This window comes from Beauveria bassiana (assembly GCF_000280675.1).
Source record: "Beauveria bassiana ARSEF 2860 unplaced genomic scaffold BBA_S00010, whole genome shotgun sequence".
In the NCBI taxonomy this organism is placed as follows: Eukaryota; Fungi; Ascomycota; class Sordariomycetes; order Hypocreales; family Cordycipitaceae; genus Beauveria; species Beauveria bassiana.
This window is the reverse complement of record NW_007930845.1, coordinates 892,107-904,750: the sequence shown is the minus strand read 5'-3', so window position 1 is coordinate 904,750 and position 12,644 is coordinate 892,107. Positions and strand designations below refer to the sequence as shown.

The window sequence follows — 12,644 nt, the reverse complement described above, 5'->3', positions numbered from 1 at the left end:
TTGCGTAATGTCTTTATTAGGTGCATGGTTCACGCACGGCGCTTTCACGGGAGCAAAAGGCGTTTACTAAACGATGTTGCTCTAGAATATCAAAAATCACCTATACATGATATAATGGTGCATGCAGTTCTTTGAACTTTGGCTCCATCCGTCATGATTGTCTATGTCCGTCCCATCTATTTGATTGCGATACTTTCCCGAGACTCCGCCATCTTTGATGCATATACAACCACCAAGCGAATCAAATAAGCAATAACAAAAAAAAAAAAAAAAAAACAAGCACACCGAATAAGAATCAAGACCATCATATCCATAACCAGCCCACCTATCTTGCAGTCAACGCCCAAAATAAAAGGAAACACTTTTCCTCGCCGCCCTCTCAATACCACGCCGGTGCCACGGGCCAGTGCCTCAGCAAAATGGCGACCGCCAGCGTCCACTCGCGCTCAAAGCAGGCGCTCAGCCTCAAGACGTCGTCGTCGCTCGGAGGCAGCCACCCTCCCCCCCACATGCAGGGCTTGGAGGCCTCGGCGACGGCGTAGGCGGCGACGAGGTTATCGTCGCGGATGCGCACGAGGCACAGCCAAGCGAGGTTCCAGGAGCGGTTGCTCGCGGGGTCGGCGCGCACGCGGCGGTGGGCCTCGTCGACGAGCTCGGCGCAGACGGGGAAGCCCGGGGTCAGGCCGCGCAGCTCGACGAGCAGCCGACGGCCGACGACGTAGCGCACCCAGGCGCGCGTCATGGGGCCCTGGAAGGCGCGCGCGTCGTCGGGGTGCGCGCAGGCGGCGGCCGCGCGCTCGATCCGGCACAGCTCCGTCATGGTGTCGACGCGCTGGTGCGTGAGCGTGTCGAGGAGGTGCCGGATGGTGCGCGGCGAGGGGCTGCGGTGAGGGGGCGGCGGCGGCGGCGGGCAGGCGACGTCGAAGAGTGTGAGGACAGGAGGAGAGGGAGGAGAAGGTGGTGGTGGTGGTGGTGGAGGAGGAGGAGGAAGAGGAGGAGCAAGCGACGGGCCCGGGGGGACGATATTGGGGTCGCTCGACGTCGAGGGGGTATAGTGATTGTGCTGGTGGCTGTTGCTTCCGGTAGACATGGCTGGCGAGTTGACGTTGTAGTGCGCAAAGGGATCTTGATAAGACGGCATAGCTCCAGACGATATGGGGTACGCGGCTTGTAGCAGCATCGCCGTCGCTCGCTGTCGAGCGGTGCGTGCGAGTTGTTGGTGATGAGATGTGGACAGTTTCCGAGTACGTTGTTGTACGTTCATGGCTCATGGCTTGGCCCAAAGTCGACTTCTTCAGACCTGGGGGGGACTGGTGCTGATGTTTTTCTCTGCTTTATATATAAATCCCAACACCAGCAAGTACCCCTCAATGTAAAATGTCCCAAAGAGGCATCAACTTGCCATTTGAGCCTCGGGACCTGTTACAACGAGGTGTATGCTGCACACGGGTACAGTGAGGTCCGCGAGAAAAGCGTGCTACCGGAATAATAAGCAACGGGGTGCAACATATAAGATCTGACCAGAGAAGAAAAAAAAGAAACCCACCTTGATGAAGAATCCTTGGCCTAGAAGGCCCGTCCCATTGGTAGTAGTTAAAAGCTATCTCACCAAACGGTTTCTCGTGGCGGAGTCGTGGTGTAAGTCAGCCCTGTGCTAGCGCCGGCAGGAGTGAGAACCGCATTGGAGTTGGGCAGTTGCGCCTGTTTTTTTCCCTGGGGCGTGGGAGCCTCGATGAGACTTTGGCTGGCAAGCCTGCCCGTTTCAGCAAAGTAATCTCTCCTAATGTCAACAAGAGCTTTTTTCCCGACAATGTCGGACAAGAGAGTTTTGGCAATTGCTTGGGGAGCCGTAATGTGCAGAGAGTAATGACAATGAAGCAACGCCACCACCCAAGTCTGGAGGATTTTGAGCCGCAAAGCTATATATCTTGCATCCAAACGATGGCACCTTTTCAAAATAAGGTTTCCATCCCATCTAGTTATAACGTTATGCTTTGTCGGCGAATTTCCCTCGACGGGGCCTGATTCGACGTTGCCGGCGCCCACTTACACACACACACACACACACACACACACATACGCTGACTCCCTGCGGCCGAAGAAAAAGCTGTTTCCTGGTGTGCTTCCAAAATGCGCTAGCCGGGGTCGTGCATACGCCTTGTTTCTATTTCTGTCCCGTTTCTCGTGGCAGTGAGTGGTCAGCCTCATCCTCCTCCCCCCCCTCCTCCCGCGACATGCAGTTGGCTGCTGTGCTTAAGCGCCGGACCGCCAGCCACCTTTTTGTTGACGAAATGGCTTGCAGAAGTCATCAAAATAGAACCAGACCATCTCTATTCTTCTTCTTCAGCCACCGAGGTTTTGCTTTTTTTTCCCTTTTTAATAAACTCTCCGGCGTGTAAGATGGCAACTCTTTTTTTGAGCAAGGCCGTGCGTGCCTATGACCAATCCGGGGCAGGGCTGGGGTTGCCTTGCTGCGTCGCAGTGCATGAAGAAGCCAAGGCTACGCAGTAGAAACTGCCAACGACCGGCGCGCAGAATAGTTTGTAACAGGCCAGCAGAAAATAGCACACATATATGAGGGCGCCAGACAAATGTTTCATGCAAGTTGTAGCTGCAACGAACCTCTTCAACATTCCCTGCATTGCCAGGTCGGCAACCGACCGGGTGAGAAAGAGGCCGAGTGGCTCTATCTTGTAAACGCGGGCACAGCCACGTCGGCAGCCCTATATTAAGCGCCAATCTGCCTCGCTCAATACGGAAGGTGTAAGAATCCCATGTCGTGGAACAAAGCAAAAGAACAAGTTTCATTCTTGATGATGCATTATCCCCCGTCCGAGGATCCTGCCTCAGTCTCATCTCTTCGTCAACATTAGTATATACAATCACCAAGTGCCTGAAAGCTTAATGTCTCTTGAGCTGGCGCCGACTGAAAGAGAGAATGTGCCCTCAGGCATGACCCAGTTTTGAAGTGTCGTATCCCAGTAGCTCAAGTCCCTTCTTGTCAAGTTGAAACGGACGGTTTGCGTCTCTCCTGGTGTCAACGAGACTTTTTCGAATCCACGAAGAACACGGACGGGAAAGTCCACTCCTTTCGTATCAGGGAATGACAGGTAGAGTTGAGGCACAACCTTTCCTTCAACAGCTCCATCGTTGCCAACATCAGCTTGTACTGTGACGTGCGTCTCCCAGAGATCCGGATGGCCGCCTTCTCCACCCCCGGCGGCCGAGGGACGCTGCTCGACCTCGTACCCATCGGGGTAGGGATAGTCACCTGGCTTAATCTCCGATTCCGATTTAATATATGGGTAAATGTATTTTTTGAGCTGGCGGATTTCGGCAGGAAAGATTGCTTCGCTGATATCTGGAATTTTGTCGTCCAACTCCGGTGGAGTCGCTCCGTCGGCAGGTCGGTCCCCAGCCAGTTTTGACTTTGCCTTGACTTCTGTAATCTGCAGATTGCTGTAATTAAAAGTCGTGTAAGATAGTCCGAAGCCAAACTCGAAACGCGGCTTGATGTTGTGCTTGTCGAAATGACGATAGTCAACATACAGCCCTTCCGTAAAATCTTGCTGCGGGACAAGGCTATTTGGGGTATACATGACTTTGGCCCCGGAGCCGTAATCATCCAGAGATTTCCCAATAGTATAGGGGAGTTTGCCGCTTGGCGAGACATCTCCAAAAATGATCGTCGAAATGGCATTCCCGCTTTCCTGTCCTGGGAGGTTTGCAGCGAGGACAGCTCCAATCCCGGAATGGTCAATCCAGCGCTCCATGACGACAGGCCCTACGGCGTGGACGACGACAATCGTTTTGCCCTTGCCTCCCCCGCATCCCTCAGCAACAGCGAGGATGAGTTCATCTCCGCCCTTTTGCAAGAACAAATCGTTTCGGTCACCTGCCACCGACGTCCACTTGAGATAACCTTCGCCGCCGTCAGCGTTGGCAAACACAATGCAAACATCCATGGCCTGGAGCAGGTCTTTGTGTGGCTTTTTATTCAACAACCAAGAAGATACATTGACAGCACCAGAGTCAAATGTTGCGCTGAGCGCAGATTCTGGTGTTACCAGGTAGGGAAACTCGACCGCTCCGCTGCCCCATCCAGAGCCTAGTGTTCCTTCGTTACAGCCTCGATCGGCGCAAAAGTTCGGACCAAGACCTGGTCCTGCATCATCTCCAAATATGCCAACATTGGTTTTACCGTCTCTTTTGCGCTCCGTTTCCGAACGGAGCCCATGACGAGCCAGTGGGAGGATACCGGTGTTTTTCAAAAGCACAGTACCTTCGACTGCGACTTGCCTTGCCAAAATGGAATGGTTTTGCTGCACATTGACATACTGATTGACTTCAACTTTATCTTGCTTAGAAGAGCTCCCGTCACTGATGTATCCCATACGATGCTTGGTCCAAGACGAAAAGTTGGGACCCTTTCCGTCAAATCGGGACGTGTCATCTTGTCCGAGTTGATACCACGACGCGACAATTCGTAGAGCCATATCGTCCAATCTTGAGACCGGTAGAGAGCCATTCAAAACAGCGCGTGATAGATGAGGACCCCAAAGGGATTTGCCATCCGTCCAGCCTAATCCATCACCTGGCATTGACATGTCGAGTCCGGCGAGTGCGCTTGCGACGCCAGATTGTTGCGCAAGCCAATCAGACATGACGAATCCTTGGAATCCAAGCTCATCCTTGAGGATTCCGTTGAGTAATTTGGAATTACCACATGCGTAAGAATTGTTGACCATGTTATAGGAGCACATGACGCTGGCGACGCCGGCTTTGACAGCATCGGCAAAGGGCCAAGCATAGAGCTCATGCATTGCTCTATCATCTATGTTGGATGAAAGCGCATGTGGTAGGCCCCAGGCCCAAGGTTGACGGAAGTGTTCCTGCTCATTTGCCACGAAATGCTTGATGGTAGCCATGACCCCTTCGCCTTGGATACCACGAATCGTCTCGGCTGCCGCGATACCCTGTAGATACGGATCAGGCCCGAATCCTTCCCAGTTGCGGCCACCGGCAGGCATGCGCCCCAGTGGACCAACTGAAGGACCGAGCAGAACATTGATGCCCTTGCCTCGTGCTTCCTTCCCGTGAGCTTGGCCACGCTGGTACATGAGTTCCTTATTCCAGGTGGCGCCAACTGTAATCCCGGCGGGAAATGCAGTAGCATTGTCGGCAAACCTGATGCCCAAGGGACCATCCTGCAACGCCAAAGAAGGGAAACCAGCGTAGATGGCCGGTCCTGTGTTCCCGACCGCGAGTCCCATAGCCCATCCAGTGCCCGTAGTAATGTTAACCTTCTCTGCCAGCGTCATATTTTTGACCATCTTGGCAGCCTTGTCATAGCTCTCGGTCCATTGGGAAACAGTGCCGCCTCTTGGAGAGGGATACCACGGGGGCGATTGGCCCTCTGGGGGTGTTTGTGTGTATTTTCCCCAGCCGAACAAGGCACCAAACACCACAAGACCGATGAGTATCGCGGTAACAATAATGGTTCTTTTCCGTAAGCGCCAGGCGAGTATCCGTGCTAGGAAGTGATCCGAAGGATCCGTGCCATGACGCTTTTGCTTCGACGAGCCGTGACGTGTGCCGGGAAGCAAATCCGCATCAATTTCATCTCTCAATTCGTCCAACTCAATATCGGAGTCTCCAGAATCATCTGAAGTTTCATGACTAGCCTTATCTTGGGGAATGGCATCATCATTCAGCTTCGCCGCAGAAGCCATGGCTCGGGTCGGGCCTCTGAGGTGGAGGCTCCTGAGCTGAGGCTACGTCAATATGTGCTGCAGCTGTCCAACGTGGCTCAGAATTATTTCCAACACATAGGTGATAAGAGGGCCAAAGAGACTGGCACTCCTCTCAATTGTCAAAGTACTGCTGAATCAGATTAAGGAGATCAAGGAACGGGGCGTATTGTCAGAGCACTAGTTACCAGAAACTTTGATCTAGAGTGGTCTCCACAGCAGTGCCAGTGACTCTGTAGGTGACGGCACAGAGATGGTAGAGAACTTAGTTTTTTGATCGAAACTCATTTCCGTAAATTCTTGATGTTCACTGCTCCTTCTTTTGCATATCTCTTCTTTTACATGACGGATTTCTTTCCTCTTTTCTCGTCCAACGCGATTGGTCGCGACCTCGGCACCTGAGCACACACAGCACTAATACATGCGGTCGGCTAAACTGTGGAGTTTCTCCCCTACGGCGATATCCTTTCACAGGCCTTAAGCCTGCTCCGGATCCTTCTGCCTGTCAAACATCACGATACCGCCAAGATGTCCATATTTCGCGCGAAGAAACTCGATATAGGATGCTTCTACAACATCCGAACGATTCGCGATCACACCAAGCGAAAAGCCTTCGAGCAATTCGAGCCTGAGCGGTACGCACGAGTTCCCTTATTAGCACGGCGACAGTCATGCGCAAATTGCGACGCCACAAGAAAGCAGAATCTAACAAAGGACCATGATAGACAAGCGCTTCGATACATGATACGAAATACTACTCTCCCGGCCCGAGTCCGCGCGGAGGCTCAATTGCAGCTTGCGCAGATGCACTGCTATACCCGACCGACACAAATTCGCAACCGCTGTATCATGGGCGGTCAGGGCCGTGGTATCCTGAGCGACTTTAAAATGAGCAGAGTAAGCCCAAGAAACTGTTCCATCAGATTTGTTCAAACTCTGACTAGAGACAGTATCAATTCAGAGTGCAGGCTATGGCTGGAAACATTCCCGGCGTGAAGCGAGCAAGCTGGTAATTCCGGTCGTAACCCTCGAATAGAGCCGATTTGCCGTTTGTATATTACGATCAAAAGCATGTGAGCCGATCCCATCGAGGTGAAAGCTCTTGTACGAATATCCAGAAATTATAGCAGAAATTATTGAATCAACTCAGTCACCGTCGCTCAATATCAATGCCATGGCAGACCTTATAGAGCGGCACAGTAAACTCTCAGAAACAGAAGGTCTCCATTCAGAGCACTGTACAAGAGACCGAGAATTAGATAACTTGCTTTGATGTTTCTTACAAGCCGTAAGCTGGACAGAGCAGCGCACGTGTTTTATTCGCCGACTGAGCCTCGCGACTCAGTCTATATTGTAGAATTGTGGGGACCTACAGGCTGCCGCGCTAGTGCGAGAGCCAGCCTCGATTTTATCGCCACTGTTGGTGCTGCCTTCAGCTTGGTCCTGCGCATACTTTTCTCTACATTCAGCATCCCGCATATCGCAAAAATGGGTGGTGGTGATCTCAACTTGAAAAAGTCGTTCCACCCAACGCTTCGGCGTAACCAAGCGGCCGTTTACGATGAAGAGCAGAAGGCGCTCGCCGAGCGCAAGCGCACGCAGCAGCGCATCGATGAAATCAAAGAAGAGCGCGCCAAGGAAGAGCTGCAACGGCAGCTAGAGGCGGCGGGAGGAAAAAAGAGGATCGACAGAGTCGACTGGATGTACCAAGGACCTACTGACGGTCAGGCCGGCACAACTGAGGAAATGGAAGCGTACCTGCTTGGGAAGCGCCGAATCGATAACTTGATCAAGGGCAACGATCACGAGAAGCTGGAAAAGAATGCCGGACAGGAGAGTTTCATGGCGCTGCAGAATGCAAACAGCGCTAGAGACACAGCAGCCAAGATTCGAGACGACCCTTTGCTGGCAATCAAGCGCCAGGAGCAGGCTGCCTACGAAGCCATGATGAACGATCCTGTTCGCCGCAAGCAATTGTTGGCCGCAATGGGCAAGACGGACGACGGCGACAAGAAGAATGGTAGCAGACACCGCGAAGACAGACATAAACGACGGCACCGCCACCATAGTCGCGACGGAGACAGACATCGCGGTCACGATCGCTCACACAAATCCCGACGTCGTTCACTCTCGCGATCTCGAAGTCCACACCGGCGTCGTTCTGATTCCCGTGATGATGGCAGAGGCTCCCGAGGTTGGAGAGATGATTCTGAAGAACCGAGCTCTCGACGCCATCGGAACGATTCCAGAGACAGACGACATAGCGCAAGAGACGATTCGCGCAGATACGACAGATCACCTCTAAGAGAGCGTGATACAGATGCCAGACACTCGCGGCGTAGATCTTTCGAAGGCGATAGATCTCGCAACCGCGACTCAAATGACAGGAGAGGAGATCGGTCTCAATACCGCCAGACTGGCGATAGAAGATGGAATGGCAATGGGAGTAGACGTGATGGATACCGCAATGGACGACAGAACAACAATGACGACGTCGAGCGGGATCGGGAGGAGGAAAAGGCACGCAAGCTCGCAGCTATGCAGAGCGCTGCAAGCAACCTGGATCAGGATCGCAGCGAACGGCTGGCCGCGATTGAAGAGAGAGAGCGCCTCGCACGAGCTGCGGACGATAGTGCACGGGAGCGCAATGGAGATAGAGCCTTTACGAACGGTCTACATCGGCAAGCCGGAGATATGGACCTCGGAGCCAGAATGGGGCGCAACAGGCATGGATACCAGAGAGATGATGATTGAGGCGGAGAGGATCGTTTTATACCACGCATTAGCATCTCGAGACTTTGTAGCACTTGTAAATTCATCATGTCTTGAACATTCATCAGGACCACCAGCGCATTATATGGGGTAATTTGCAAGGTTGACAGTAGCCCAGAAGCATTGACGTGTCGAAAAGGTAATGGTTGAGCCAGACACAAATGTTTGGCCTCGAATGAGGCTTCCCATTTGACTGCACATGGGAGCAAGATTACAATGTATAGGTCTAGAAGCCGTTTTCGCATAATATAAGCCCTTTCCTTGCAATGAGGGTTTTGTTGATGGCATGAATTATGGTGGCTTGCGACGCCTCGCGGCGCCCAAGTGGGCACCATCTACTAAGTAATGAACTAAAGTTACGAGTCGGTCGCGCAGTTTGGGTGAGTGGAATGGCAACAGTGGCCCCCTTGACGCAGTACAAGGTTGAGCCTGGCCTGCGATCATCTCCCAGGCCTCCACTATCAATCCTCCACCTCGCGCGCCCTCGACTCTTTCTTGGCCTCAACCTTGCACTCTCTATTATTGCCTTGCCCGCTTCTCCTCTTCATCCTCGCACGCTACCTAAACGGCCACCTACTCTCAACACCACCACTGCATACCATTCTCTCCTCATATTATATTCACTTGGCGCTGCATTTTCATTGCGTCTGGCTCTGTAACGAACGGCACCCTCGACATTGCTGTCTCCCATCCGGAGGCACTACGCTCGCAAATCCCAAATACTGCAGCCTCGAAAACAGAGTCTCAGGACACGAGAACCACATTGGTTGGCTTAACGGCCTGCGATAATTTTCCGACGACCGTATCGTTTATCCCGCGACTGACAACATGCCCCTTTGCGGAGGATCGAAAAATGTCCAGCGCAAGCTGGTGCTACTGTGCGTACCCGTTGCTGGCCCGAGCTGCCCGTCGCCTCGAAGAACGGGTGCTTACACCAACCGCATCTCTGCTAACGACGGTGAATTATAGGGGTGATGGTGCTTGCGGTAAGACTTCATTGTTGAACGTCTTCACGAGAGGGTATGCAGCGAATGCCTCACGATAGCTGCCGGACCCCCATTGACAACACTGTAGCTACTTCCCTACCGTCTACGAACCTACCGTTTTCGAAAATTATGTCCATGGTACGAGATACGCAAATGCAGAGCATTTCCTCGGATGAGTACTTGGCTAATGCACATGACTAGACATCTTTGTCGACAGCGTCCACATTGAGCTGTCACTGTGGGACACTGCTGGCCAAGAAGAATTCGACCGGCTACGGTCTCTCTCGTACGGTATGCGACATTGCTCGGGCTAGTTTGCTGCCGCCACTTAGGTTCTAACACACCTTTGCAGATGACACCGATCTTATCATGCTCTGCTATTCGGTCGACAGCAAGGATTCGCTGGAAAACGTCGAGTCCAAGTGGGTTGGCGAAATTGCCGACAATTGCGCTGGTGTGAAGCTCGTACTTGTCGCCCTCAAGTGCGATCTCCGCGAGCAGACCGAAGAAGAAGATGCGGAAGAAGCCGCCGGTGCCAGCGCCCCTGCCGCCGAGGTTGCTGAACCCCGTGAGAAGAAGCCTCTCATCACTTATGAGCAGGGCCTTGAAGTCGCTCGCCGCATAGGAGCCTCGCGCTATCTTGAGTGCTCGGCCATGAAGAACCGTGGTGTAAACGAAGCCTTCACCGAGGCTGCCCGCGTTGCCTTGAGCGTCAAAAAGGAGCGTGAGGAGAGCAAATGTGTCATTATGTGAGCTGAGATGCTGTTGACATTGTACGACTCGACTTGCATATTGTTTCAGTCTCTCGCTGCGTTACGACTCCCGCACCACTGGCCGTTTTATCGACCGACACGTCTTGGCCTAGTTTCTGGATTTGCTTGCAACTCGGTCAATTTTCCCTTTTGTCTTCGCTTCTACACCCCCTTTTGTTTTTGAATTAATCTATTCCCCTCGCATTTATGTTTCTTGTACACATTTTGACGCAAGCGCAGTCTCGTATCATTTCAATCGGGTCCTGGGATACAAAATCAGACGTTTTCCGAACCTATTCGTCGTCACATGTTCTTTCACAATGTAATATGCTCAAAAAGTCTTTCCGCTGAAAGAAATGAGTAGCGGTTTTCCTTATTGTTTGGCAATACAGGGCAGAGGTGTGGATCTGGGGAAGCAATGTCGGGCTTACATCTCAAAACTAGAAGTCTGTCATGGGGATGTTGAATTTAGTCTCTTTATCAATTTTTCTTGTTACTGTCAATCTGTATAACTCATAAGGTTGTTTTTCATGTTCGTTCAATTCGTCAAGATGTGCATTGCGACTGCGAGACCATTTACGGCATGTCTCGGGTCCCAGAGACACGGCCATGCGGGCAGACTCGGGCATAAGCCATTCGTGTTTTTCAACAAGCAAGATATGTGATGCGCGAAGAGTTGTATGTGGTGTCTGGTAATGACACGGGTCGACACCTAATGTGAAGCTGGGATGAATAGGCCGTCGCATAACAGCGTCTCTGGGCCTCAAGATTCACGTCATCGGTGCCAAACTAAGAACATGGATATACGGAAGAATGCGCCAGGCGTCTGCTTCTGGAAACTCCTTTTTTCCCTTGTGCTACAGCGGCGTTCTCGCCATCGCCGTGATTCGCGGCTTATAGGAGACGGAGTTCACGAAGAGGCGGCATTGACGTCACTGGCGCAGGATCAACCAACCATCTCGCCAATAGAAACCAAGTTTTGGCAAGCCCAGGCCATGAGTTGTCAGAGAATAAACAAGGCTCTGCTTCAATCTATTTGAGGGGAAGGTGTTGCACTGTATTATATTACCGTGCCATGCGCCCGTCATAATTTGTAGGGCACACGAGAACTTGCCATACGTACTCGAGAGCCTCTCTGGCCGCCATCTACACCCTGATACAAGTATTACAGCAGAACTACGGTAGAGAATCAAATGCCTCTGTTTCAGTCACGCCGCGCGGCCCCAACAGAGCCAGCCGCCGCAGAGGCCGCACTCAAGAACCCCGGGCTCTTCCACAGCCGCCGCGAGCCATCACCGGCACGGACCACCTCGACGACAGCGTCGTCCTCTGGTGACGTGCGTAGCAAGCGAGGCAGCTTCTTGCGGCGCAGCCACGACGACGGCGCCGTCGCCGTCGCGGAGCAAGAAGACGCGCCGCAGCGCAGCCCGAGCCTCCTGCACAAAGGCCTCTACAAGATGGGCATGGGCGGCAATGACAGCGACCTCGATCCGAGCATCCTCCGGGCGCGAGAGCACGTCATGGGTGCCGAGGCGGCCGAGGAGGAGGCGGATCGGGCGCTGGACGCGGCGAGGCGACGGGTGAGGGAGGCGCGGGAGCACGTCCGGCAGCTCGAGGAGGAGGCCGAGGCGGATGCGCGACGCGCGAGGATTAAGCAGCACCACGCGGCCGAGGTGTCGAAGCGCGGCAAAGTGCTGGGACGTGAGTATTGCAAAAAGTCTCGGTTGAAGCAATGTATGCGGGCTGAACTAACGGCGGTGATAGGGCATGGTCTTTGAAATGACGTCTTTGCGACGCCGCCACGAGACCTCAGTCTTGTACTGGTATGCGCGCGTGTAACCTAAGATTCATTGAGACACTAATCGATCTCTGATCTTGTTCTCAGTTGTGCCGCCTCGCTTCTCGATACAGCACAGCCAGCGGCCGTTGAACAGGGGTTTACGATGGCCGCGGCTGCGATGAGAGCCAAAAGATTTAACGGATGAGGGCGACAGACTGCGCCTTGTGAAATGAAAGACCAGCTACGGATACTGGCCTGATCTTTACTGAAGTTGTTGAATGCCAATATGCGGGCGAGCAAAGCGGGTCCTTTAAGGATGTCTCGTAAGCTCAGAGAATGAAATGTCACCTCGCCGAGATTTAATATACGAATATTGCTACGGGAAGTTCACTGTCCTCCGATGGCATGACCTGAGCCAATGACAAGACTGATTAGCCAACAAGTTAAGCGGTGGCCGCTCTCGGCACTACCCACCTGTTCTTGCTGCCATTGGACGATTGGGGGGGCTCGTGACCCATAAATGCACACCTCCCGCCGAGGACCCACCAAAGAAAGCGTTGTCACTGGCTAGCCACCAAGCCGTTCTGGGGTTTTGGCGTTTGGC

General features: G+C 53.0%; 6 protein-coding genes across 6 annotated transcripts; 4 read left to right on the top strand and 2 right to left on the bottom strand.

The window, feature by feature from the left end:
* Positions 1-379: 379 nt before the first annotated feature.
* Positions 380-1,264, bottom strand: BBA_04625 (uncharacterized protein; the record flags this gene model as incomplete). The annotated part of the gene is made up of 1 exon (XM_008599722.1): positions 380-1,264. One exon carries the CDS (start codon positions 1,262-1,264, stop codon positions 380-382), a length of 885 nt encoding a protein of 294 aa, XP_008597944.1.
* A 1,618-nt stretch (positions 1,265-2,882) lies between these two features.
* Positions 2,883-5,732, bottom strand: BBA_04624 (glycoside hydrolase family 3; the record flags this gene model as incomplete). Its single annotated transcript, XM_008599721.1, has 1 exon — positions 2,883-5,732. The coding sequence occupies one exon, from the start codon at positions 5,730-5,732 to the stop codon at positions 2,883-2,885; it is 2,850 nt and encodes a 949-aa protein (XP_008597943.1).
* A 546-nt stretch (positions 5,733-6,278) lies between these two features.
* BBA_04623 (ribosomal protein S14p/S29e) lies at positions 6,279-6,763 on the top strand (the record flags this gene model as incomplete). Its single annotated transcript, XM_008599720.1, has 3 exons — positions 6,279-6,385; positions 6,476-6,647; positions 6,701-6,763. The coding sequence occupies 3 exons, from the start codon at positions 6,279-6,281 to the stop codon at positions 6,761-6,763; spliced, it is 342 nt and encodes a 113-aa protein (XP_008597942.1).
* Positions 6,764-7,238: 475 nt separating this feature from the next.
* On the top strand, positions 7,239-8,055 carry BBA_04622 (pre-mRNA-splicing factor CWC25; the record flags this gene model as incomplete). Its single annotated transcript, XM_008599719.1, has 2 exons — positions 7,239-7,770; positions 7,820-8,055. 2 exons carry the CDS (start codon positions 7,239-7,241, stop codon positions 8,053-8,055), a joined length of 768 nt encoding a protein of 255 aa, XP_008597941.1.
* A 1,295-nt stretch (positions 8,056-9,350) lies between these two features.
* On the top strand, positions 9,351-10,373 carry BBA_04621 (GTP-binding protein; the record flags this gene model as incomplete). The annotated part of the gene is made up of 6 exons (XM_008599718.1): positions 9,351-9,400; positions 9,492-9,542; positions 9,597-9,646; positions 9,710-9,799; positions 9,861-10,257; positions 10,310-10,373. The coding sequence occupies 6 exons, from the start codon at positions 9,351-9,353 to the stop codon at positions 10,371-10,373; spliced, it is 702 nt and encodes a 233-aa protein (XP_008597940.1).
* Positions 10,374-11,453: 1,080 nt separating this feature from the next.
* On the top strand, positions 11,454-12,038 carry BBA_04620 (uncharacterized protein; the record flags this gene model as incomplete). The annotated part of the gene is made up of 2 exons (XM_008599717.1): positions 11,454-11,961; positions 12,025-12,038. The coding sequence occupies 2 exons, from the start codon at positions 11,454-11,456 to the stop codon at positions 12,036-12,038; spliced, it is 522 nt and encodes a 173-aa protein (XP_008597939.1).
* Positions 12,039-12,644: the final 606 nt, after the last annotated feature.